Source organism: Anastrepha ludens, chromosome 2, assembly GCF_028408465.1.
Source record: "Anastrepha ludens isolate Willacy chromosome 2, idAnaLude1.1, whole genome shotgun sequence".
NCBI classification, from domain to species: Eukaryota; Metazoa; Arthropoda; class Insecta; order Diptera; family Tephritidae; genus Anastrepha; species Anastrepha ludens.
Genome location: NC_071498.1, coordinates 72,224,798 through 72,247,991, shown reverse-complemented (window position 1 = coordinate 72,247,991; position 23,194 = coordinate 72,224,798). Strand labels below are relative to the sequence as shown.

General features: G+C 40.7%; 1 protein-coding gene across 1 annotated transcript in view; it reads right to left on the bottom strand.

Annotated features, from left to right (window-relative positions):
* The window catches only part of LOC128866334 (dystrophin-like), a 100,746-nt gene that overhangs the window by 625 nt on the left and 76,927 nt on the right, over positions 1–23,194 (bottom strand). The window contains exon 2 of the mRNA XM_054107011.1: positions 796–5,971. Coding sequence (XP_053962986.1) covers positions 796–4,329 — 3,534 coding nt within the window. The 5' untranslated portion in view covers positions 4,330–5,971. The remainder of the gene's footprint in view (positions 1–795; positions 5,972–23,194) is intronic.

Genomic DNA, 23,194 nt, shown 5'->3' with positions numbered 1-23,194 from the left:
TATTTAACTAGTGCTAGTTAAATGGAGGAATACTTTTTGCTTTCAATACTTTTACACATTTTTAGAGTGTTGAGTGAATCGATAGTAGAACGAAGCACCACACTGGAATTCTAACGATGTCTTCCATATTTCCATCCATATGATCTCTTCAATGCCTTAATAATCTGTATTCGTACTCAGGTTTGTATTTACTTATGCAACTTTATTATTTAGTTAGCGTTGCCATCCTTGGCATATCTTTGCAAAGATATGAACATAATTTTATGATAAATATTATTATAGCTACTTTATTTTAAGCCAGTTTCATGAACTTTTCTCTTTGTTCCCTTAAAGAGTCAAAATATAAATTTGTCTACTTCCTCAAGTTAATGTGTTAGAGGAACATTGCTTCTTAAGCAGTAAACATTTGTTTCAAGAGATTTTTCAGAAATGTCCATAAAAGAGTCCAGGACTTATTTTTAAAGGAACTGAGGGGTTAATGTGTTACAAAAGAGTCAAATTTTAAGCGATGTTTATTTATTTGCCCTGGAAAGTTCAAAAACGCTCAGAACCTAGAGTGTCCAGCTTATCCCCATAGTATACATACATAAGCCTGTAATTCTGTATGTAGGGTAAATTTCTTTGTATGTAGGGTAAATTTTAAACCCGCCTCACCTTTTTAAAAAGCAAAACAAAAAGATTTTGACGAAAAATTTCACTCCTCTACCCTATTCCTTGGCCGGCAGCTAGTTATTTTGAAAAAAAGATGTGGCATTTTGTTAACCCCCCCCGATGGTATATAATTAATTCACTTACCTGACTCAGGCGATCTTGACTATCGATGATGTCGATAAACAATCGCATGCGATCATCGAGTATTTGGAAACCATTCCTCGGTTGCATCAATAGATTTTGCACCGCCTCGCGAATACTACCCGGTGTTGTGCTACATGAACTGCTATCATCGCTACCCATGAATCCACCACCACCATTGGCCATTTGTTGCTGTTGCTCTCGCAATTTCAGCTGTTGTGAGTGCTGACGCAACGCATCCGAACATTTGCGCAAGTAATCATAGGAACCTTTGGATTTGTACTTGTCCGCCATCTCGTGGAAACTGTCCAGTATCGCATTGAAGTCGGTCATGAGTGGCGCTGTTGATGGTGTCGTCGTGGCGCTAGTTGATTGCGAATGTGTCGACTGTGAAGGCGATGGTGAGTTTGTGGTTATTTGCGCTCCGAATACAGCAGAGCTGGCACCAAAATTGCTAACATTCGCTCGGCTCAAGGTGGCATAGTGTGACGAGGACTGATTTATCGGTGATGTGCTAAGTGGGGAATGACTAGTTATGACGCGTAGCTCGGAGGTTAGAGAGGGTGAAAGAGAGGTCACTGTGGCGGCAGCTACTTTCAAATTTCCACTGCTCACGGAGCTGCTCAACACCTTGCTGGGACTGAGTGCCTTCAGATCTTCGCTCATCAAACGCAGATTGTCCGAGATCTGATGAAAACTTTCCGAGGTGATCATTGAGTGTTCACCGCGATCATTTTCTATCTTAGTGGTTGCTATTGCACTTTTAGGACGTCGGCGTGTAGGTGGCATGCCACTGAGTTGAGCGCCAGGTGTGCCAGAAGTGACGTCAGGCATTTGAAGGGGTTTTGAAATGAACGAATCGAGCGTTTGTGAGTTGGCGAGCTTTGGTTTCTCATCAGTTTCGGGTATCTTATTTGAACGTATGGCATCTAGGAAGAGACGTAATTGATCTGATGGTGTAGGTAGGTCATTGTCATTTGATTTGTTGGCAACTGAGTTAGAAGAATTTATGGCTGATGTCGATTGCACAGGCGAACTGCGCAATGACTCGTCGAGGTTGGGTCGCTTGTAGGCCATCAGTGAAGGCAATTGAGCGGAGGCCTGCGAATGTGGAATCTGTGACTGTGGCTGTTGCTGCACTAATTGTTGTTGTAAGCTTGTTGGGGACTTTGACTCAGTTATGGGTTTGAGCATGTCTTCCGGTATATTCTGCTGATACTCGGAGCGCATGGTACTGCGTATGTTGTCGAGGAAGAGTCTCAGTTGATGCGAAGGTGTCTGCGCTTCCGTCGACGAACAGAGCGATGCGAGCGATTTACTCACGATCTCCGGCGAAATCATATTCGAAGAAAAATTACTGCCACTCTGCGAGCTGGACACATGTAGGCTCTGTTGGGCATTGCCAGTAATATTCCCGCCCATAGTTGGCGAGCTAATATTGCCACTAGTCGGTTGCAGTTGCTGCACCTTGGCTAGTTGCTGCTGGCGCTTTAATTCCGATAACAGTTTTGCTTGCTCAGAGTACTTGCGCACACTTTCCGTTATAGTACGCAACTGTTCTGAATAGGCGCGCAGCTGATTTTCCAGATAGGCTTGATCGGGCGCACTGGCCCCGTAAGCATAGGAAAGTGGACGTTCGCCCTTCTGCCAGGAGGCAGAACTAGTGAGGTTCGTGATGCCAAGCGCAGTGGCAGCAGAACTTACTGTCGCCGCGGTGACGTCTCCATTAAAACCATGCTCCGCGCTGATCTGACCCGATTGGCTGCGACCGTGAAAGGTGACCGAGTGGCGCATACCACCGGTGGCACTGCTGATTAAACCAGCCCCATTCGCAAACGCGCTGACATCCGACGCGCTCGTAAAGGACAGTCCGTTGCGTATGTTATCAATGCTGGTGCTCTTCTTGCCGCTGAATTTTGGCGTGTCGCTGCCTGAGTCCGGTTGGGGACTACCCATTGATTGACGTGAATTTGTTACACCCGGCGGGAAGCGGCGCAGTGGTATTGGTGGTGGTTGATAGAGTCCTGCAGGCTTTGCTTCACTGTTGAAACGATCTAAGCTACGAGGACGTGGCGCTGTGCCACCATTTAACTGCAAGCCGCCATTGACTGCTGGTGGAAGTGGCTGCTGTGGCGATTGTGGCTGCTGATCGTTGAGGCCCTTGAGTGGACGCGGTGTGCTATGCGAACGACGTGGCACAATTGGCTGCTGCATTAACGAGTTGGATGCTTGCTGTTGATGATGGAGTTGTTGAGCCGCGCTGGTCGAATTTTGATTTCGGTGGAGCGGCACGGGTGGGCAGTAATTGGTAGTAGTTGCTGCGGAGCTAGACACAGCGCTACTAATGGTATGCGTGGCTAGTGTTTGAGATACGTTGGCGGCGCCCATTTTGTGCGGCAGTGTGGCATGTGGCGCGCGTGTTGGGCTATTGCGATAATGTTGAAAGAGTGCCGCATACAAGGCCTCCTTGTCTACGCTGGTGGCGGGTGTAGGCGTGCCTGCTGAAGTAGGCGCAGTGCCGATAGAAACGGGTGTGCCTGAATTACTTAAGCCGCTGCCACTACCGCTACCGCCAGCGCCAACGCTACGTAACTGCTGCTGCTGACGCGTTGATTGCAGTAGCCGCTGCTGTTGTTGCTGTAAATTAACATGCTGCAGTCGCAATTGCTCTTCCTGCTGTAGCTGATGTCTGGAGGCGTAGTCAACAAAGCTGTTCGGCAGCGCCTTGGGTGTGCGTCGCAAAGTGCTAAAAGCCAGATCGTTGGTACTGCTGCTGTAGCTGGTCGCGCCCGAAGTGGATGTGGTGGTCACATTTGCTGCAGTAGTTGCCGACATGCTGGCACTCATGGACGCCACGGCAATGCTATGCGGTCGTGGTTGTTTGTGTGCTCGAAAACGTTGCGGCTCCGCATACTCAGGCATCTCATAGCCGCTAGTATTGGGCGGCGTTGCAACATTATTCGTGTTTCCGCATACCAGTGGCATTGCTGACGTCATTGTTGTTGTAGTTGTAGCCGCATAGCCGAAAGCCATTGCCGCCGTAGGCATTGTGTCTGTGGGCGAAGGACTATTCAGAAAAGGATTATTGCCTTTCAACGCGATCGGTGCGGCTGTGTTACCGCAAAGCGGTGGCGCCACGGTGGTGAATTGTGTCGGTGTTGGCGGTTGGTATTCGCTGATGTGCAAATCTAGAGCGCGCTCGCGTTGCTCTCGTTGCAATTGTAATTGTTTCAATTGCATTTGCTGCTTTTGTTGCTGCGCCTGCGACTGTTGACTTGCAATGCTGCCATTTGGCGTACGCAACGGATTAAAGTGGTTCGCAAAAGTATTATTGTTGCCACAGATACCTTGACTGGCAACATCGTTGTTAATTTTATTTGTGTTTCCGGTGGCATTGTGCATCATTGCGCTGTTGGACGGCGTGTTGTTACACGCTGTCAATGTCGTCCCGGGGGTTGTGGTTGTTCCAGCGCTGCTTGCCGCCGTTGTCGCTGCGGCGGCAGCCGGATAGCCAGTTATGCGGAAACCGCCATTCATTGATGTTGACGTTGTTTTATACTATTATTCTCGGGCGTTGTATATGTACCGTTATAATTGTATTGTAAGTCGTCGTAAAGCTAACGGAAATGTGACTTATTTTTTGCAGTTTCAATGGCGCAACCACACCACTGTTGTTGTTGGCAAGTAGCCCTTTGGTGCCCTTTGCAATTTTATGTAAGCCCAACTGAAGGAAATTAACGTTGCGTTATGGTTGTTTATATTAGTGCTTTTATTGCTCGTTGTGTTCTCAAAGTAAGCAGGCAACACTGCGCTGCTTTAGTGCCGCGCCGCTATTTTGCAAGTAATCGTATCGAGCTTTACGTAAGCTATTCCATAGAGTTGTTTGTTGCCAATGCAGTTACTCTTCCTATTGACTTCAGTGATGTTACTGAAATTATTGTTGTGCCGGTTGTTGTTGTGTCTACTGTAGTTGATATTTTAAGCTTCGCTTATAGAGCTGGCTTGTTGCACGCTGCGTTTGCTGTTAAAAATGGTTGTCTCCAATAGTGGCAGCTTAAAATTGTTATTGCTGTAATGCCTCTCTTATTGCTCTGCAAAAACTAAATAAGCGCTTTACCGTTACTGCTCCATTGAAGTTGTAATTGGCATGCTCGTAGTTGCCACACTCACTGGTGTTGTTTTTACATTAAATTTTCGATTTCGCGCGCCACCTGCATATTTGCTCGCAATTTTTTTTAGCCATTTGTAGTATCCCACTACGTTGTTGTATTATTACGAGTATAACTTCTACTTTTGCTTACTTTTATTTTTTATTTTAATTGCTGCTGTTGCCTCAAATTTCCGCTTGCCCAATTATAATTCGCTTCCAATGAAAATTTTGTCGACTCCTACTGTTTCAGCAACAACAACGATGACGATTACTTATTATATGATTGTTGTTGTTTTTGTTATTGGTTTTTTGCTTTCATTCCTTTGCTCTGCTGCAAGTTAATTACATTGTTCCGCATGATTCGCCGAGCATTGTATCGGCAAACGCCATCAGCAGCCACATCATTATTATCACCAGCTCATATATTCACACTCACACACTATATATACTTTGCTATAATTAATATACTTTGCTGATATATTGTAAAATATAAAACAACTTCGTCATTCGTTATATCGCCCGGTGGTTATCACAACAAAGTTGCCACACTCTCTTAGTTGGTCAAGTGACGATTTATTCATTCGTTAATTTGCTGACATGCCGTTTGTTTCGTGGCAGGACTTTAAGAGCTTCTTGCCACATACGAGTTGAGTTGTACCACTTAGTGGTGATCCGTTAATTTTGCTGTCGCACAAACGTGGATTAAGACCCTAAGACTGGATTTCTACAATGCGACACACGTAACTCCTCCACTTCCACTTACGTCCCCTTACTTTTCTTTCCTCTTTGCACTATTCTGGCTGCTTCTTATTTTCCACCTTCATTAACTGCCACTAACGGCTCACTACCTTGATTGTCATCAAATCTGCTTCACGACGTTTATTCCAGTCACTTCCAATTTTTAATAATACATTTTATTTTATGCCTTTTTTCTTTCCTCTTTCCGCACATTTCAGCAATTTGCTGCCATTGCAATTATTTTCAACAAAGTTAAAGTTCTGTTGCAACTATTTTTATTGTGGCTTGCAACTGTGGTTGATGACGTTTTTAATGGAATTTTTGACGAAAGCCAAATACATTAAGATTGAAAGGCACGCAAACAGAAAAATACCCTACAAGACAGCTGAATATCATATAAGCACTCATATTATCATCCTCACTATCCTCATCCAACTACACATTTTTGTTCTAGCCATGGGAAAGTTCTGATAGTATCCGCTTGTCGGTCTGATATTCTGTCTCTCGTTTACCAATAGAAATTTCTTATAACTGAAAAATATATCTTCTATGCTCTAAACTACTCATTTTCGTCATCAAAAAGTAATCAGCACAAACTCCTCAATAACTCCTCATTTTCGTTAAAAAGTAATCAGTTTCGTTAAATTGTTTTATTTAGAAATTATAAAATTTATATTTGTGTTTTCATTGCGATTCGAGCTCGCGACTTTCAATATTTTTTATTTTCATTAAAAAACTTTTAAATACTAATTTTTTGTTTTATCCACGGAGTTTCGAACGCACGAATTTTCAAGTCTTAGCCAAGCATCTACTCATTCAGCTATGGCGACTATAAAATAAGTACAGCTAAATTTCACACTAGTACTTTTTTTAGAGCACCACTTTATTTCTTTAAAATTATTCAACACTGATGACAATAACTCATCATTTTCGTTAAAAATTAATCAGAATGAGGAGTTTCGTTAAAATGTTTTATTTAGAGAAATTATAAAATTTATATTTTACGGAGATCCGATCTCACGAATTTTCAAGTCTTAGCCAATCATCTACTCATTCGGCTATGGCCACCCTACAAAAACAACATCCAAATTTCACACTAGAACTTTTTTCAGAACAGCCACATTATAAACATATAAATAAGATGCCCTGGCGTTTAAAGTACAGCAGATATATTTTTCACTTATATGAAATTGCTATTGGTAAAAGAGAGATAGAATTCACACCGAACAGCGGCAAATAATATGAAATGAAATATTTGATTTCCCCATTAAAAAATTTCGTATGTGTTGGAATTTTTGTCGAAAGTGCTCAGCACTGTCTTGTAGGGTACTCACGCATTTATATATAGTATGTATGTATGTGTATGTTGTATGTATTCACATTCATATGTGTGTTTGCGAGTACTCGTATATATGTCTATTTGAATGTGTGTATATATGAATATAATCAAGTGTGCGAAAAAGAATGCCCTAAGTGCGGAGTGGAGGGACTTAATTGGTTTCCATTTTTGGTTTAAAAAATTTACAATATAAAATTTGGTACAACATTGCAATATTTATTACTGCCAAAATATGTATATTCTGTTTTTTCTAATTTGCAGTTATTTTCTGCTTGAAAAAGTTAAGTTCTGGTAAATATTGAAAACTCTTTGAAATCTTTAAATTCATACGAAGTATCCTTAAATCATATCTAAACCAACGAATGTTCTACGTAAATTACGAAAATGAAATTTCCAATTTCCAACAAATTAAAGCTGGGGTCTCACAAGGCAGTATATTAGGTCCAATCCTGTACTTAATTTTTACACACGATCTGCCAACCACAAAAGGTGTACTAACTGGCACTTTTGCCGATGACACTGCTATTATGGTGACAGCAGTGTATCCCGTAGAAGCCTCTCATATGCTCCAAATAAGCATAAATAAAATCTCCAAATGGCTCCGGAGCTGGCGGTTGAAAGTAAACGAACATAAATCTCAACACGTAACCTTTACCACAAAAAGAACCACCTGCTCACAATTCAACTTAAACCGGATTCCAATTCCGCAATGTGATAGTGCTAAATATCTAGGCATTCATTTGGATAAACGGCTTACGTGGAAAACGCATATCTTTGCAAAAAGGAAAGCTCTAGGTTTAATATTTCGTAATATGTACTGGCTGCTAAACCGCAAATCCACCCTCTCAATAGACAACAAACTTATCCTCTACACGTCTGTGATAAAACCGGTCTGGACTTACGGAAACCAACTGTGGTGTACTGCGTCAAATTCATACTTGGAAATCCTGCAGCGTTTCCAGTCCAAGACTCTACGCACCCTAGTTAACGCTCCGTGGACTTAGACATCCCTTCAATAAAAGAGGAAATACAAAATGTAACCAGTAAATACCGAAATCGACTTCAATCGCACCCAAATGAACTGGCCTCTACCCTCATGTCACCATCACGTGTCTTTTTAAGGTTGAAAAGAAAAACACCAATTCAGCTCGTCCAAGAGCCATCTATAAAATATTGAATTTATTTATTAGAAAGGATATTTTACTGAAAATATTCCTTTAATACTAAAATCAAAGCCACTCTTAAATGTAACCAAATATTTGTAAAATGTCTTCTAAGAATTGTAAGTATAGACAGAATACAAAATAAAGTTAAAAAAAAAAAAACTACGAAGTAAAGCCACCAGTATTGGGACAGAGGATACTCTATGAGAAGTGCACATGCACCGAACGCCAGCCTCCGCCAGCCTCCGCCAGCTATTTAACGTGAATCCTTCCCGTTCGCTTCCGTAAACAAATAAATCGGTATAGCGATAGCTTTCATTTGGATTATAGTTGTTTTCGATTTCATTTTAATTTCGAAAAATTTGTTTTTCAAGCTACGCAAAGTTTAATGATACAAGAAAGTTGACAGTTGGCAGTACCACAATGTGGAACTGGCCTGCCGTTTGTCTCGAAACTATGTGTGGGTATAACGTGCTTCATGGTCTCATCCTTATTCCACCTTTTTGTCTCCTGAGACGCCCAGTTTGAACGTCATAACTTTGATAACGATTTTAACTGCTAACAGATAGTAACCCGTCTGCAGTTCTATCAGAAACCTCGATAACCCCAATAGTGTTCCCTTTTAATAGATATTATGGATACTGCCGTCGATTTGCACTTCGCGTGGGCTACTCCGCTGAACACTTTTTTTTTTTCCAGGGAGGGACGTGGCGAGACAGGACGTTAGCAATTTACTAAATATCTCAAATCATTGCAGTACGAGGGGAATCCTACAGCTCTTAAAACCTCTAGGCGAGATTAGGGGCTGGTCAGCAGCAAAATTATATATAAATATACGAAGGCGGGTCAATAAGTCCGTGACTTTTGAAATAAAACATAGACTTTTTGATAAATAAATCATTTTATTTTTCAACGTAGTCTCCTTTGAGTTCTATACACTTTGTCCAACGCTTCTCCAATTTTTTTATCCCTTCCAAAAAATATGATTTATCGAGGTCCTCAAAATAGGCCTTTGTTTGTGAGATGACATCATCATTGGAGTCAAATCTTTTTCCACCAAGCCATTTGGTTTGGGAACAAGAAGTAGTCACTCGGAGCCAAATCTAGAGAATAGGGCGGATGAGGGAGCAATTCATAGCCGAATTCATGGATTTTTGCCATGGCAACTGCACAAGTGTGCACCCTTGCATTGTCTTGGTGGAAAAGAACTTTTTTCTTAGCCAAATGAGGTCGGTTTTTTTTTTAATCGTTATTGAATCGGTCCAATACGTTGGCATAATATTCCCCAATGATTGTTTTTCCCTTTTGAAGGTAGTCAATGTGGATTAGCCCGCGTGCATCCCAAAAAACAGTCGCCATAACTTTATTGGCTGACAAACCCACCTTGGCCTTCTTTGGCGCCGATTCGCCCTTAGAAACCCACTGTTTCGACTGTTGTTTGGTCTCTGGTGTGTGGTGATGGATCCATGTTTCGTCCACGGTTACAAAACGGTGCAAAAAATCCTCCATATTGCGATTAAACAACGCCAAACTTTCCTGTGAAGCTGTTACACGATTGCGTTTGTGGTCGACTGTGAGCAAACGCGGCACCCATCGTGCGGAAAGCTTTCTCATGCCCATGATCATTCAAAATTGAAACCACTGAACCATGCGAGATCCCTACGGCTTCCACAATCTCTCACACTTTCAATCTTCGGTCGGACAATACCATATCATGAATTTTTTCGGGTGTAGAGACCTCAACTGGGCGTCCAGGACGTTCGGCATCTTCAGTGCTTGTACGGCCACAACGAAATTCATTAAACCACTTTTTTACCATTGAAATCGATGGTGCAGAGTCTCTATAGTATTTATCAAGCTTAGCTTTGGTCTCGGTAATGGTTTTTTTTTTCGCAAAAAATAATGCTTAATAAGCACACGAAATTCAGTTTTTTCCATTTTCTCCTCAAATTACTGGGTAGCCTGATAAAGGTAGCTGTAAAACACAAACTAACTGACGCAGCACGTTCAAATTTTGACAGGAGCCAACTGGCAGATGCCTGTTGACAGGAGCAGTATTTCTTTTTCCGTAAAGAGGTCAGAAATACAAAAAGTCATGGACATATTGACCCGCCCTCGTAATAGGCACACACATATGTACCCCCTTTTGTGTATTTGAGTATTTGTGGGCCTCGCATCCTTCATAGAAGGTCGGAACCTAAGGTTCGGTCGAAGCAGTGGACTTTTGGGGTGGAAATCGGGAGTGCTGAATTTGCAAGATATTAGCGTTTAGCTAGGTAGATAAGTAGAAGTGGCAATCGGTCTCTAAACCAACTCACTTAAACCGTTGCCGACCTGTTGCTACTCCTCGTTGAACAATTTTGTTTTACGGCCAAACCTATTGTCCGGGCTAACACTTATATCCCTAAGGTTATCAGTATCATTCAAGAACGATGAACCAAATTATATTAAACTTAGAGTCATGCCTCGCAGGACAGTGACAGAGAAGATGTCTGATAAACTCTTCCTCCTCCCCATTTTTGCAGCTTTTGCAATAGTTGAAATGAGGTACGTTCAATCTTTGCGAAAATCGACGTAGAAGACAGTAGCCTGTGATCAAAGCAATTAACACAGAGACGTTTTACTCTGGCCGATTAAGTAGCACCTGACGTCCAATTTTGGCCAAATTCCTTTTGTACCCTTACATGTCAGACTATCAACTCATCTCGTGTTGGCTCAAGTGACAAGGATAACATGCTTGTAGCACGCATTTGTACACAAAATCAGCACACCAAGACGGAGGCCCTCTTTCGCTACTTGATCTGCCTTACAATTCCCTGGCATGCCACTATGTCCTGGCACCCATATCAAACGGATGTCGAAATATTCCGCCTTCTCGTTAAGAGACGTTCGGCATTTGCGAGCGATAATGGAATTAGTGACAACCCCCCCAAGTGAGCGCCATTACGCTTACTTTTGGTTGCTTACAGTAGACACCAAAGCTAACTTTATCGTCAAGCTTTGAGCTATCAGTAAAGACCTGTAGGCAGTTTTTCCCACCAGGTATATCAACCCACTCACGGCTAGCTGCCATTCTATATATATGTATATAATTGGCGCGTACACCCTTTTTGGGTATTTGGCCGAGCTCCTTCTCCTATTTGTGGTGTGCGTGTTGATGTTGCTCCACAAATGGAGGGACCTACAGTTTCAAGCCAACTCCGAACGGCAGATATTTTTATGAGGAGCTTTTTCATGGCAGAAATACACTCGGAGGTTTGCCATTGCTTGCCTAGGGGCGACCACTATTAGAAAAATGTTTTTATTAATTTTGGTATTTCACCGAGATTTGAACCCACGTTCTCTCTGTAAATTCCGAAAGGTAGTCACGCACCAACCCATTCGGCTAAGGCGGCCGCCGTTGCTGGCATTCTAGTACTAAATTAATTAAAATATGGTCCATTCAAACAAGTTTGCCAGTGAGTGTTCTTCGGAAAAAGACCCCACCTGCTTCCTTTAGCTTTTTTGCATGAAAGTAGAACTACAGTATTTTTCGCTACTCTGTTTTCTTGTTGAGAATTACACCTAAATATTTGACGCTGTTTCCTACTTCCAGACTTAAACCATTGAATGATGCATTTCCTTGAGATCAGGACTGATTCCTTTGCGAGCCCATCATTATAACCGATCTACACAACTTATTAAGAGCGGTATGATCCCCGAGAAATATTTTGCGAAGTTGTTGGTCCGATTCAATGCCAGTTTAAAGTAGAAATTGCTACATATTGCAAAGAAAACAGTTCTTTTCAGTCGGTATTTTAATTCGTTTATTAAAAATTATCTGTATAATATCCGGTTAAAAAGTGGTCATGCAATACAAAACAGTTGCAAAGGCCGTTTGAGGTTCTAGCAGAAAAATTATAATATAAATTGTTTTAATATTCGTAATCCCTGTGAAGCTATATAAAGCTACATATGTATGTATAGTTCTGCGCACGACGAATGTGTCAATTTAATAAATTTTAAATGAATTCGGAAGCAAAATGGAAGAAAAATATCTTAGAATTTATATTATGACACCTATTTAATAGCAGTAGAAGTCCCTATTATTTAATACCCTTCCAAATTAAATGTGTATAAGAAACTATGCAAGCAACGATCTAGTCCTTCTTCTAACACAAGTACACCTTTTTCACATTTTTCATCACGTTGACACCTTTCATATGCAATGCTTTTCCTTTCCTTTTAGCCACCATATCCATCAAAGCGCAAAGATGGTTTAGCGGTTTTTGTCGCAGACACCAAACCTCAATCCAACAACTACATATGTACATATACACTTATACTTTCATACGAGTATAACGAACTCAGTCAAGCAGTCAAAAGCAGAGCCAGCTTCAAACCAACGTGGAAATAGTGAAGTGACTGTGACATACCATCTTTTCCACATATTCGCTTTGGATAATCCATTCGGTGCATAAATTTTGCACAGCGAGCTTAGGAAAACCAACATGACAACAAGCCTTAAAGAGAGGTGTTAAGGATAGAAGATAAAGAGTAGAATATCGTTGAGCTGTGGCATGCAGTTGAGTAGCAGAAAGCTGTAGATTGAGCGCTGCTTGCTTCACAGCTTTGTGCATTGTTGTTTGGCTCGTAGTTTAGGTGCGGGAAACTTTTGTAAATATTTAATAAAAAATGCGCATAAATTATAATCCAACACTCGCACTTATGACCTAATACTCGTAGGTATGTGGAGTAAATATGCCTTGAATGTTGAACAGATATGTTGTTTTTAGCATATATAGACATATTTTTTTTTCTAAAAAATCACTATCCTAAAGTTGTGGAAATACGTTACTGTTATACGAAGACACTTCAAATCACATTTGGTTCCATGACGAACTCTCCCCAGTGATTGGGTTTTAGTTATTTGCAGCGTTTTGCATTCCTTTCAAGTACTTTAGATTGTTGTTTTCTGATAAAATGTATTCTAATTCTATAAACAATTGTAAACAACGTTTTTTTAGACACTTTGACTTTGGCTTTCACGCCGTCAACAACTGCACATCAGCTTAACCTATTTTGTTTTGTCGCTACTCAATCGAGCGCAAAAAATCTCGTACGACGACTATGTACAGACCGTAAAAATTACTAAATTTTAATATTAGCAGCTATCGATTTCTTTGAATCCAACGTTGCATATGGATTAGGCGGTACTGAACTTATGCTTGAAAGATATTAATTCCCCAGGTGAAAAAAGTTGGAAATATCGAGGCGCCGACGCTGCAGTTCGTCTTGAATCCGTCAGTGTAAAGTGCAGTTGTATTCTCTTTGACTATTGAATTCAAATCCCATTCCTTTCGCTTGAGGAAATTTACCTTAAACTCTATTCTAAAGTCTAGGGTAGCGGTAGTGAAACTGTTGAGTTGATGGTAAGCCTTTAGTTGTCTAAAGTTACACTATGACCAAATATCCTAGCATCACAAAAACAACCTTCTTCTAGTCAGTAACAGGTAGCGCATGGCTTTAAGTGCCTCTGCTGGAGACGATTTCATAGCTCCAGGAATTCCTATGCAGGCTGCTCGCTGCCATACGCTTGTTAGCCGCCTAACATTGTAAGCTTCGGATCTAGCACTACTCCTAGACATGTCGCTCTGTCTGTAAGCGGAATTTTAGCTCCATTGATTGATGCTAGTCGAAACAATAATTGCGTTTTGCTTGGGTTAACATTTAGGCCACTGCTCGCAGCCCATCTACTTAGTTTCCCAGAGCTCTTTCTAATATTTTTGTTAGTATGTTTGGTGTTAGAATCACGACGTCATCTGCATACGCGACTACCTTCACTCTTCCTCTGTTGCGTCGCAGTAAAATATGTTTAAGGCTAGGAATCATAAAAGAGAAGACAGAACGCCACCCTGTGGAGTGCCTTTGCTTACAAATTGGGTAACCGATGCGCCTCCGTTTGATGCTAGAATAGCTGTGTTCTGAAGTATACGTGGGAGCCAGTTAGTCACGCAGTCATTAACGCCGATAGTTACTAACGAATCGATTATGGTTAAATGCCCCTTCTATGACTAAAATAGCAGCTATAGTAAATTTTTCTGATATAGTGACTTCTCGATATGTGCAATTACTTCATGAAGGTGGTAAGACTAATTAGTCGAAAATCCATCCCTATTATATTCATCTATCTATGATATAATAGTTTTAACAGAGTTATTTGACTGTCTACTGTATAATGTATTTCGTAAAAACAGCTGCGCCCGCACTACTGCTCTCTAAAGGTGGTTCCGTGCTTGTCCTTCATCCTAACTTACTTAAGTTTCTTGCATTTTATCTGTTAGGTAGAACTTAATTCGTACGTATGAACAATGCAAAATCTGATGCCATCAAAGTTACCTTAGGTGTACCTCAAGGTCTCTCGGGCCACTTTTGTTCTTAATATTTGTTAAGGGGGGGGGGTAAGGGATAAAAATCGATTTTTTTTTTTGCATGTTATTGTAGTAAAACATTTCAAAAATACCGTGTTAAAATTTTAAGTCAATCCGAGCAAAACTTTTTAAGTTATAGAGCATAAAGCCGAGCCGCCTCAAACATCTGGCGAGACGCAGCAGTTGCGCGCGTAGTCCGTTACAAACTTTAAACGCGGTTTTCTCGAACCTTTTTTTTTAAAGTGCGTAGTCATTGGCATTTGAAAACTACTCAACCGATCCTTTTGAAATTTTGCACACATATTTTACATATAAAAAACCTCCCCCCAACGTTTTTTTTTCGCCATTTTTTTTTATATTAAGGTGGTTTTACACCTACAAAATGGCGGCATTTTTTCGTCAAAAATCACTTTTTACTTCAAACGACTACCAAATGGCTGAAAATGCAAATAAATCGTCAAAATAAACGTTGGGGGGAAGTTTAACTCATACTTTAACTAAATTATTCGATTTTTTTGATTTCAGATGATTCTACGCTGAGATATGCTGACTACTGCAAAATGTATTTTTGAAAAGACGTCTACGTAAATGTGCTCTCATTCGCTCATTTTGCAATATTTTTACATGAAAATTTTATCAAATATTCTTGAAATGTTACTTTATAATATAATATGCAACAACTTTTAATAAACTGACTTGAACCGTTTCGCTACAATAAACAACATTGCAGCCGTTTTTTATACATCATACAAAATAGAGGACGTAACTGACTGCTTAAGACTTCAAGAAGACTTAACAAAAGGGACCTAGCCACGTATCATATCAAACCCTACTTCTTACTGGAGCTACTGCTTTTTAATTGCCCTACTCTAATCAATTTTATAAAAATTAAGATATATTTTCTAACTCACGAGAGAATTTTAAGTCAATCTGGAGATACACTTCTTGAATTGTGACCAACGTTTACCACATAGTAAAGGGGTTTTAACTGGCGCGGGTCGATTTTGGCGCCCTGTGGCAGCCATTTTGTTTTGGTGACATCTGTCAATTCTTTTGTTTATTATTCAGTTGTTTATGCCAAATCATAATGGCAAGTTACACGATTGAACAGCACGTTTAAATGATAAAACTTTATTATCAAAATGAGTGTTCATTAACGCAAACGTTGGGCGCATTGCGCCCATTTTTCGGTAGACGTGGTGGCCCTTCCAAGTCGACTCTTCAACGTTTGGTGGCCAAATTTGAGACGACCGGGTCAGTAAACAATCAGTCAACACCCGCACGTTCAAGGAACGCAATATCAGCCGAGAACATTGCCGCGGTCCGTGAAAGTGTACAGCAGAACCCGAGGCAGTCTATTCCTCGCCGTGCACAAGAACTTGGCCTTTCGCAGCCTTCAACTTGGCGAATTTTGCGTCGGGACTTGGGCCTACACCCGTACAAAATCCAACTGACCGAGGAGCTCAAAGTTGATGACCATAGACAACGCCGTTTGTTCGCTGACTGGGCTTCGAATCGTTTGGAAGAGAACCCCAGTTTTGGGCGAAAAATCATCTTTAGTGACGAGGCGCATTTTTGTATGAATGACTGTGTTAACAAACAAAATTGCCGTATATGGGACGACACCAATCCACACGAGGTTCACCAGGTGATAATGCATCCTCAAAAAGTTACCGTTTGGTGTGGATTTTGGGCCGGCGGCGTCATTGGTCCGTACTTTTTTGAAAACGACGTTGGTGAGGCGGTCACAGTCAACAGCGAGCGCTACACAACGATGATAACCAATTTCTTATGGCCCATATTGAACCATATGGACCTAGACGACATGTGGTTCCAGCAGGACGGCGCTATGTGCCACACAGCAAACACCATTTTATTCCATTGCAACATCTACCCGCCCTTATTGGAAAACCCTTTATATTAAAGCTTTAGAATTAGTAATATATTTGAGTTGTACTTTGATTGATGAAAGAATGAATAAATAAGTCTATTTCGTGTTATGGAGGTTTTTGCCATTCCAAGCTCTTGGCATGTGATAGGAGTTACAACCAGGAAAGTGGAATTTAACTAACGGTTCTAGTGATTGTTATGTAGTCATATTGCCTTTCAATGCGTTTCAACTAAATTGCATACTTTCAGTAATGTAATAAAAACAAAAAATATCTCTTCTTACACAAGGCTTAAGCATATCGTTTGCGAACTATGCGGCTTTTAGTAAAGTAGTTTGATCTCCTTGTTGCTGTTGCTTTCACATAAAAAATGTTCGCTTGGCGAACAGCGAAATTCTCTAGCGAGCAGAGAAGTGGTAAATCGAAAGCGACAGTTTTTGAATTTGAATCTGAAAAGGTCGAGCCAAGGAGCACCAGGAGATTTGGTGGCTCCTAAAACACTCAGGCTAAAGAGCCCATTGTATTTAAAGCTCTGGAAAGGGGGTAGATAGTCGAGGAGCGAAGGAGCAAAGTATCAGAGAAAGAGATAGGAAAGAATAGACACAGAGAAAGGATAGTTAGTCCTGTGAGAATTTTCCAGATTCTTTGGCAAATTTGTAAATATCCTCCAGTTTTAGAGAACGAATATTACTCATTCTCATGACATCGGAACCCAATACTCGTAGCCGTGCTCTAGCAAAGGCAAGACACTCACAGAGAAAGTGCTCAGTGCTATCCGCCTCCTCCAAGCAAGACAGGCGCACTGGGCCCTTAATGATTCCAATGGTTGTCATATGCTGACCCCATGGGTTGTGTCCTGTAATGATGCCGACCATCAACCGAATATCTTTCCTTCTAAGTTTTAGTAGAAAGTTTGTCAGTTTTCTTTTCGGACTTGTCACAAAACACTTTGCAGTTCTGCAGCGTTCCATACCGGACCATCGCTCTTTATGTAGATTGCCTACATAATCGCTGATCCAATTCTTGATTCCTGCGGGACTGATTCCGATTATTGGCTCTGGCCCCTGTGGAGGCACCGCTGATCCACGGTTGGCCAATTCGTCGGCAATTTCGTTTCCTTGAACACCGAAGAGTCCCGGAACCCATATAAGTACAAACCTGTTTTGTCTTGCGACAGAATTAAGCTTCTTCTTACATTCTTGAAAAATCTTTGAGGTTTGCTTCGCGTTCTCCAGGGCCTTCAATGCAGCCTGACTGTCACTGAAGACTCCAATCTGTGTCCTGCTCCATCTCCTCTCGATTATCCATTCGGCTACTTTCAGGATGGCAAAAACTTCTGTTTGGGAAACAGTTGCCATTCCCCCCATAGCATAGTGATACTTATTACTATCGTTTAAGTACCATCCGGCTCTAGTCCCTATTTCATTCTTGGACCCATCGGTAAAGAAAATATCCGTCAAACCTCCCTGCATGCATTCTGGATTGCTCCATTGCTCACGTAATGAAAATCTGACATCAAATTTCCTTCCAAATGAAACTTTGGGTATCAGGTCATCTTTAGGTGTCAGAAACAGTGGATACTGCTCCGACAGCAACTTAAAGATTTCTCTGTGTCCCGAAGTTCCATCTTCGTGCCAGAAACCATATTTATGGAGTCTACACTTTGCTTTTATTACTTCCTGTTGTATCTTAAGATCCAAATCAATCAAATCAAGCATACCATTTAGGGCATCACCAGAGGTTGCACTTATGGCACCCGTGATGCATAAACATACACTTCTTTGCATCCTGTATAGTTCCCGGATTGTGGACTTAGCCATGCTCCGTCGCCACCAGACCACAGAAGCGTAAGTGCTGTGTATATCCATAGGACCACAGCAGGTTTTAGACCCCAGGTTTTGCCAAAGGCTCTACGGCATTGCTGAAAAATCTTGAATGCACGATTCACCTTCAGTGAAACGAGTGTCTCCCAAGTCAGCTTCTTATCCAAGATTACTCCTAGATATTTAACTTCGTTGGAAAGACCAAGTGTCACACCTTTCAGTGTTGGAAGACTGAGTCCATCTAATTTCCGTTTTCTCGTAAACAAGACTATGGTTGTTTTGTTCGGATTAACGGAAAGACCTCGTCTCATGCACCAGTCATCGATTTTGCCAAGAATTCTCTGCACTTTCGTGCAAAGCCTCCTTAAGGATTTATCCGATGTTAGCGCACAGACGTCGTCCGCATATGCTTGGACGTAAAAACCGAGTTCCTGCTTCTCCACTAATAGAGAGTCTACGACGAAGCACCACAGCAGCAGAGAAAGAACACCCCCTTGGGGACATCCTTGCTTGGTCCTGACTGTGATTTTTTCGTCACTGCTCCCACCAGCGGTTAACAGCCTCTCAGAGAGCATGGAATATATCCATTTTATAATGGCTTGATTAACTTCGTGTCGTTCGGCAGAAGAGCATATCGAGCCGAAAGTGGCATTATCAAAAGCCCCTTCAATGTCCACGAACACGCCCATTGTGTATTCGTCAGCTTCCAGCCCGGCTTTAATCTTGCTAACAAGATCGTGTAAGGTTGATTCACATGATTTTCCACTCTGGTAAGCGTGTTGATTTCTACTAAGTGGACTTCTCGGCAATACTCCCACTCGAATATGTTTCTCCACCACTCGTTCCAGACTTTTCAACATGAACGATGTCAAACTAATTGGTCTAAAACTTTTTGCTAGGGAAAGAAAGCGACAGTTACTTACGCATGGACCATTGAAATAATTTGAGTGGTATTCTGATAAGCTAAACACGCCAACTCACTACAAGCTTCAAATTAGTACTTAATAAATAAATACCGAACGTCCCCTAAAATCTAACCTTCCGAAATACTTTAAACCCAATTACTTATAGATTAAAAATCTCTTCCACAGCCTGTATCTGCATGCTTTCTACCCTCTGCATGCGTGTTTTATAACTGAATGCTGTGCTTTATCCCTTCTGCTTCACTCAAATTTAGTTTTGTGCTCTGTACAGTCTACTCGTATATCCATAGGCATCTTCATTTGGCATAGTTATGTTATTTCGTATGTTTCGTGTGTTGTCATTAGAAATTCCAACTAAATACTTTCAAGTTGAGCTCGGCACAACGTGCTCAGCTTCTCCGTTGTTCTCCGGTACGTTCTCTACCCCACCTAGCACTTCAATCCTGTCAAATACTTTCTATATATCATAGGCATAGTGCCGGTTTATACTTCTACTCTGGCATTTCAGAAATGTGCAATTCCTTCTGCTAATAAACATAGCTCAGTGTTGTTGACTCAATGCTCCGGTGCAGCAAGAATGTGGTTGAGATTTGCAAAAATCATTCGACAGGCCTACGGACTCATACTTGTGTAAGTATCGGGTGTTTTTTAAGAGCTTAAAATGATAATACAAAACAGAAAAATTGTGTGGAATGGAGTTTTTTTTTTATTATGTGGTACATAATTTCTTAGGATTTTTATTTTTTGAACATAATATCCGGCATATGCCCACTGCGACTACGATCAATCCAATTTTTCACAACCTTTTCCAATATATCTGGCCATATGGTGTCAATTGTGGCTTGAATATTGCAATAAAACAATAATTGTCAAGCGAGCGTATGGCAAATTGCAATCAAATGGCGTCTCCCTGAAGCAGAGAAGGATTTGTTTTAGTGGCCACACCACTCGATGCAGCAGACAACGGTAGCTGTAAGTGCGAAAGCATTTTCATCCCTACCTCTCCCACTAAAAAATGAAAAAAAAGAAATTAAACAATGTCGTCGACGTTTAGCAGATTAACTTTTGGAGACAAATATTCAGTCAGCATGGCTCGATAGCGCTCGCTATTGCCAGTAACAACAGCTGCTTCCTCATTTCGTAAGAAAGAAAGGCCGATGATGCCGCCAGTGCTCTATGAACTTTGAAAACAGATTTGTTTTCTTTCAAAGTAAATTTCCACAATTTGGAAGCCTTCTTCTGGCGTTAAACGATTCATAATAACATGCCAAACTTACTGAATAGAAATGTTAACGCAGTTTGCCATGCTCCACTGTCAAGCCATAGTTATCAATATTGATAGCTCTCATGCAGCTAAAACAAAACACCCGATATATACCTACATTCAAGCATCCATACATTAAATGGTTGCCTGCCTTATCTTGGTCGCCATTGCAACTGCTTTGCCTATACGATTTGCACTTAGAAACGGAATGTCGTTCTATTTGTTTTGTTTGTAGGTATTATCTCAAAATATCCCTTGCCATTCTGCCGCTCTTTGGAAGTGTTTCCTATTGTTTGCTTGTGAGTAATTGATTTAATTCGCTTACTATTTAACTCTTCGGACATTCATATATGCGTGCATGTATGCAAATTGTTATTTATGCATGCGGTAAATGTCTTAACACATATATGCGAGTATAAATCCGTTTGCAGCTATGCAACTTGGCAGCATTCAATTTAAATGCAATAAATGTACGAATTTCCGATCTAATTTTGAGCTGACCACAAAGTTGGTTATTAAACTCACATTCTGTATTTGGAAAATTTATTTCTCCTTTCTTTTCACATTTTTTTCTACCCATTGATAATAAAAAATCCTTTTGGAGCACCACATGCAAATTCTTGCCCAAATCCCTAACCTTACTTTCCGTTCTGGATATTGTTTTTCCTAAACAAGCGTCTGCAAATTCTGTGTACATTTAAATACATACGAATATGTCATATTTTTACTCTTGCAACTTTATACTTAAGACTTTAAAAAGAGTATTTACGAGCCCTGAAAACGGTTGTTGTTTAATTGACTCTGCTTGTTATTTCTCAGTTAGGACTAGCAAAGCAGAATTTTCGTTTTGGGCTTTTTTCCAGTTGCTTCCCATTAGCAATTAAAGGATTATATTACATTCAGGCATGTTCTGCAAATCGTTTTCGGGCAATATTTTCGCATTTTCCGTTTTCAAATCGTTTGACATGTCCTGTTAATCGTTCCGTTTTCGTTTTTTTTTTTCGAACATCAGCAAAACGTTTTGTCACCCTGTTCTGGAAATCGATATCGTTAAAATTTTCCAGTTCAATTTTCGGCAACTTAAACGTTAGCGGTTTGTGGCATTCTTATAAACTGTTTGTTGAAATAAATTTATCAAAATGTGAGTATTTACTCAAAATAACTGCATATATTTATGTAAAAAGTGTGTATTTAAAATATCTAAAACTTATTCAAAAACTTTTAGGGGAAAACACAAGAACTCCAAGCAAGAGCTAATTTTGGGCGAGTTTACGGAATCTCATCCAGATTTGGCGAAGAATTTTTCGAAGGGCGACAGAGTTGCTGTTGAGGAAAAGTGAAAAGAGCTAACAACGCTGCTAAATGCAGAAGGGCCGCCCCAAAAAGATGTTAATGGATGGAAAAAAGTAAGTATTTAGTCAAATATTAAAATAAATATTTTTGAGTTGTCTTTTTTCAAGATATGGTCTGACTAGAAGGGGTGCATTCGGAAAAAGGTTGCCCATTACAATCTAGAATCGAGGTCAACAGGGGGGGGGGGGGACCCTTTAATAAGCATGTACTGACGAGCAACGAAGAATGTGTTGCAAGAACTTGTGGAATTTTTGCAGCCGTTGAGGGCATAAACCATTCTAGAAGCTTTGGGACAGAAGAAAATAATAGCGCTATCGAATCTGAGGAAGAACGTCCCCAAACAAGTAGGGAAGCGGTGGCTACCCCGAGAGCTGCCAAAAGGCCACGAGTGTCAACGCAGGACAGCCTTCAGACGTGTATGGCAACGCAATCTACTTGTATGGAGAAAATATCCACCACTTTAGATAACATTTGCGAAAACCAATACAAGATTGCAAAATCGCAGGAAGATGAAAGGGAAGGGATTCGGCGACTTTGTCGTGCTGTTGAGAAACAAAATGAATTGCTGGCAGAGCAAAATCGCTTGAAGACTCAAAGTATACTCGTAGAGCAAAAGCAAAGACATTACCTCAAAATGGAGCAGTTGCAACATGAAACAGTTAATATTAAAACTAAAATGCTTGAGATAGAGACTAAAAAATAAATATAAAAGAATCTTATTGAACTGTTATGTATATATTTACTTTTAATATGAATAAATTTTATGTTTCATAATATTAAATTTCTAGCAATAGAGTCTCTTATATTTCTGCCAACACTATATAAACTACTGTTTTCCTCATTTTCAGCAATTTCCTCATCAATTGGATTGTTTTCTAATACGCTTTCTGTTTCAATGTCATCTATTTGATTACTCCTACATAGGTATGTTATGTAGTGCGCAGCAAACATTTATTATCTTCACTACCTTTGGCGGCGTATATGGCAGGGTAGTTTTTAAACAACGAAACCGAGTTTTTAATACTCCTATAACACGCTCAACGATGTTACGTGCTTTTGCATGCTGCTGGTTAAATCTGTGTTCTGCTGATCTTGGGTCTGGGTTTCTATATGGAGTCAGTAGAAATGGCTCTATACCAAAACCAGAATCTCCCAGTAGCCAAGACCCTCGGCCACCAGCTTCATACTGCGATAGGTAATAGTGTTTTGCGCACTGCTCATACTAAATACGAAAGCGTCATGGCTTGCACCAGGCCGAGTTGCATCTACTGCTCTTATTATCAGATCAAAATCACAAATCTGTACAATAAAGGCAGTAAATTTTAAATTTTAGAAACACAATTTGAATTC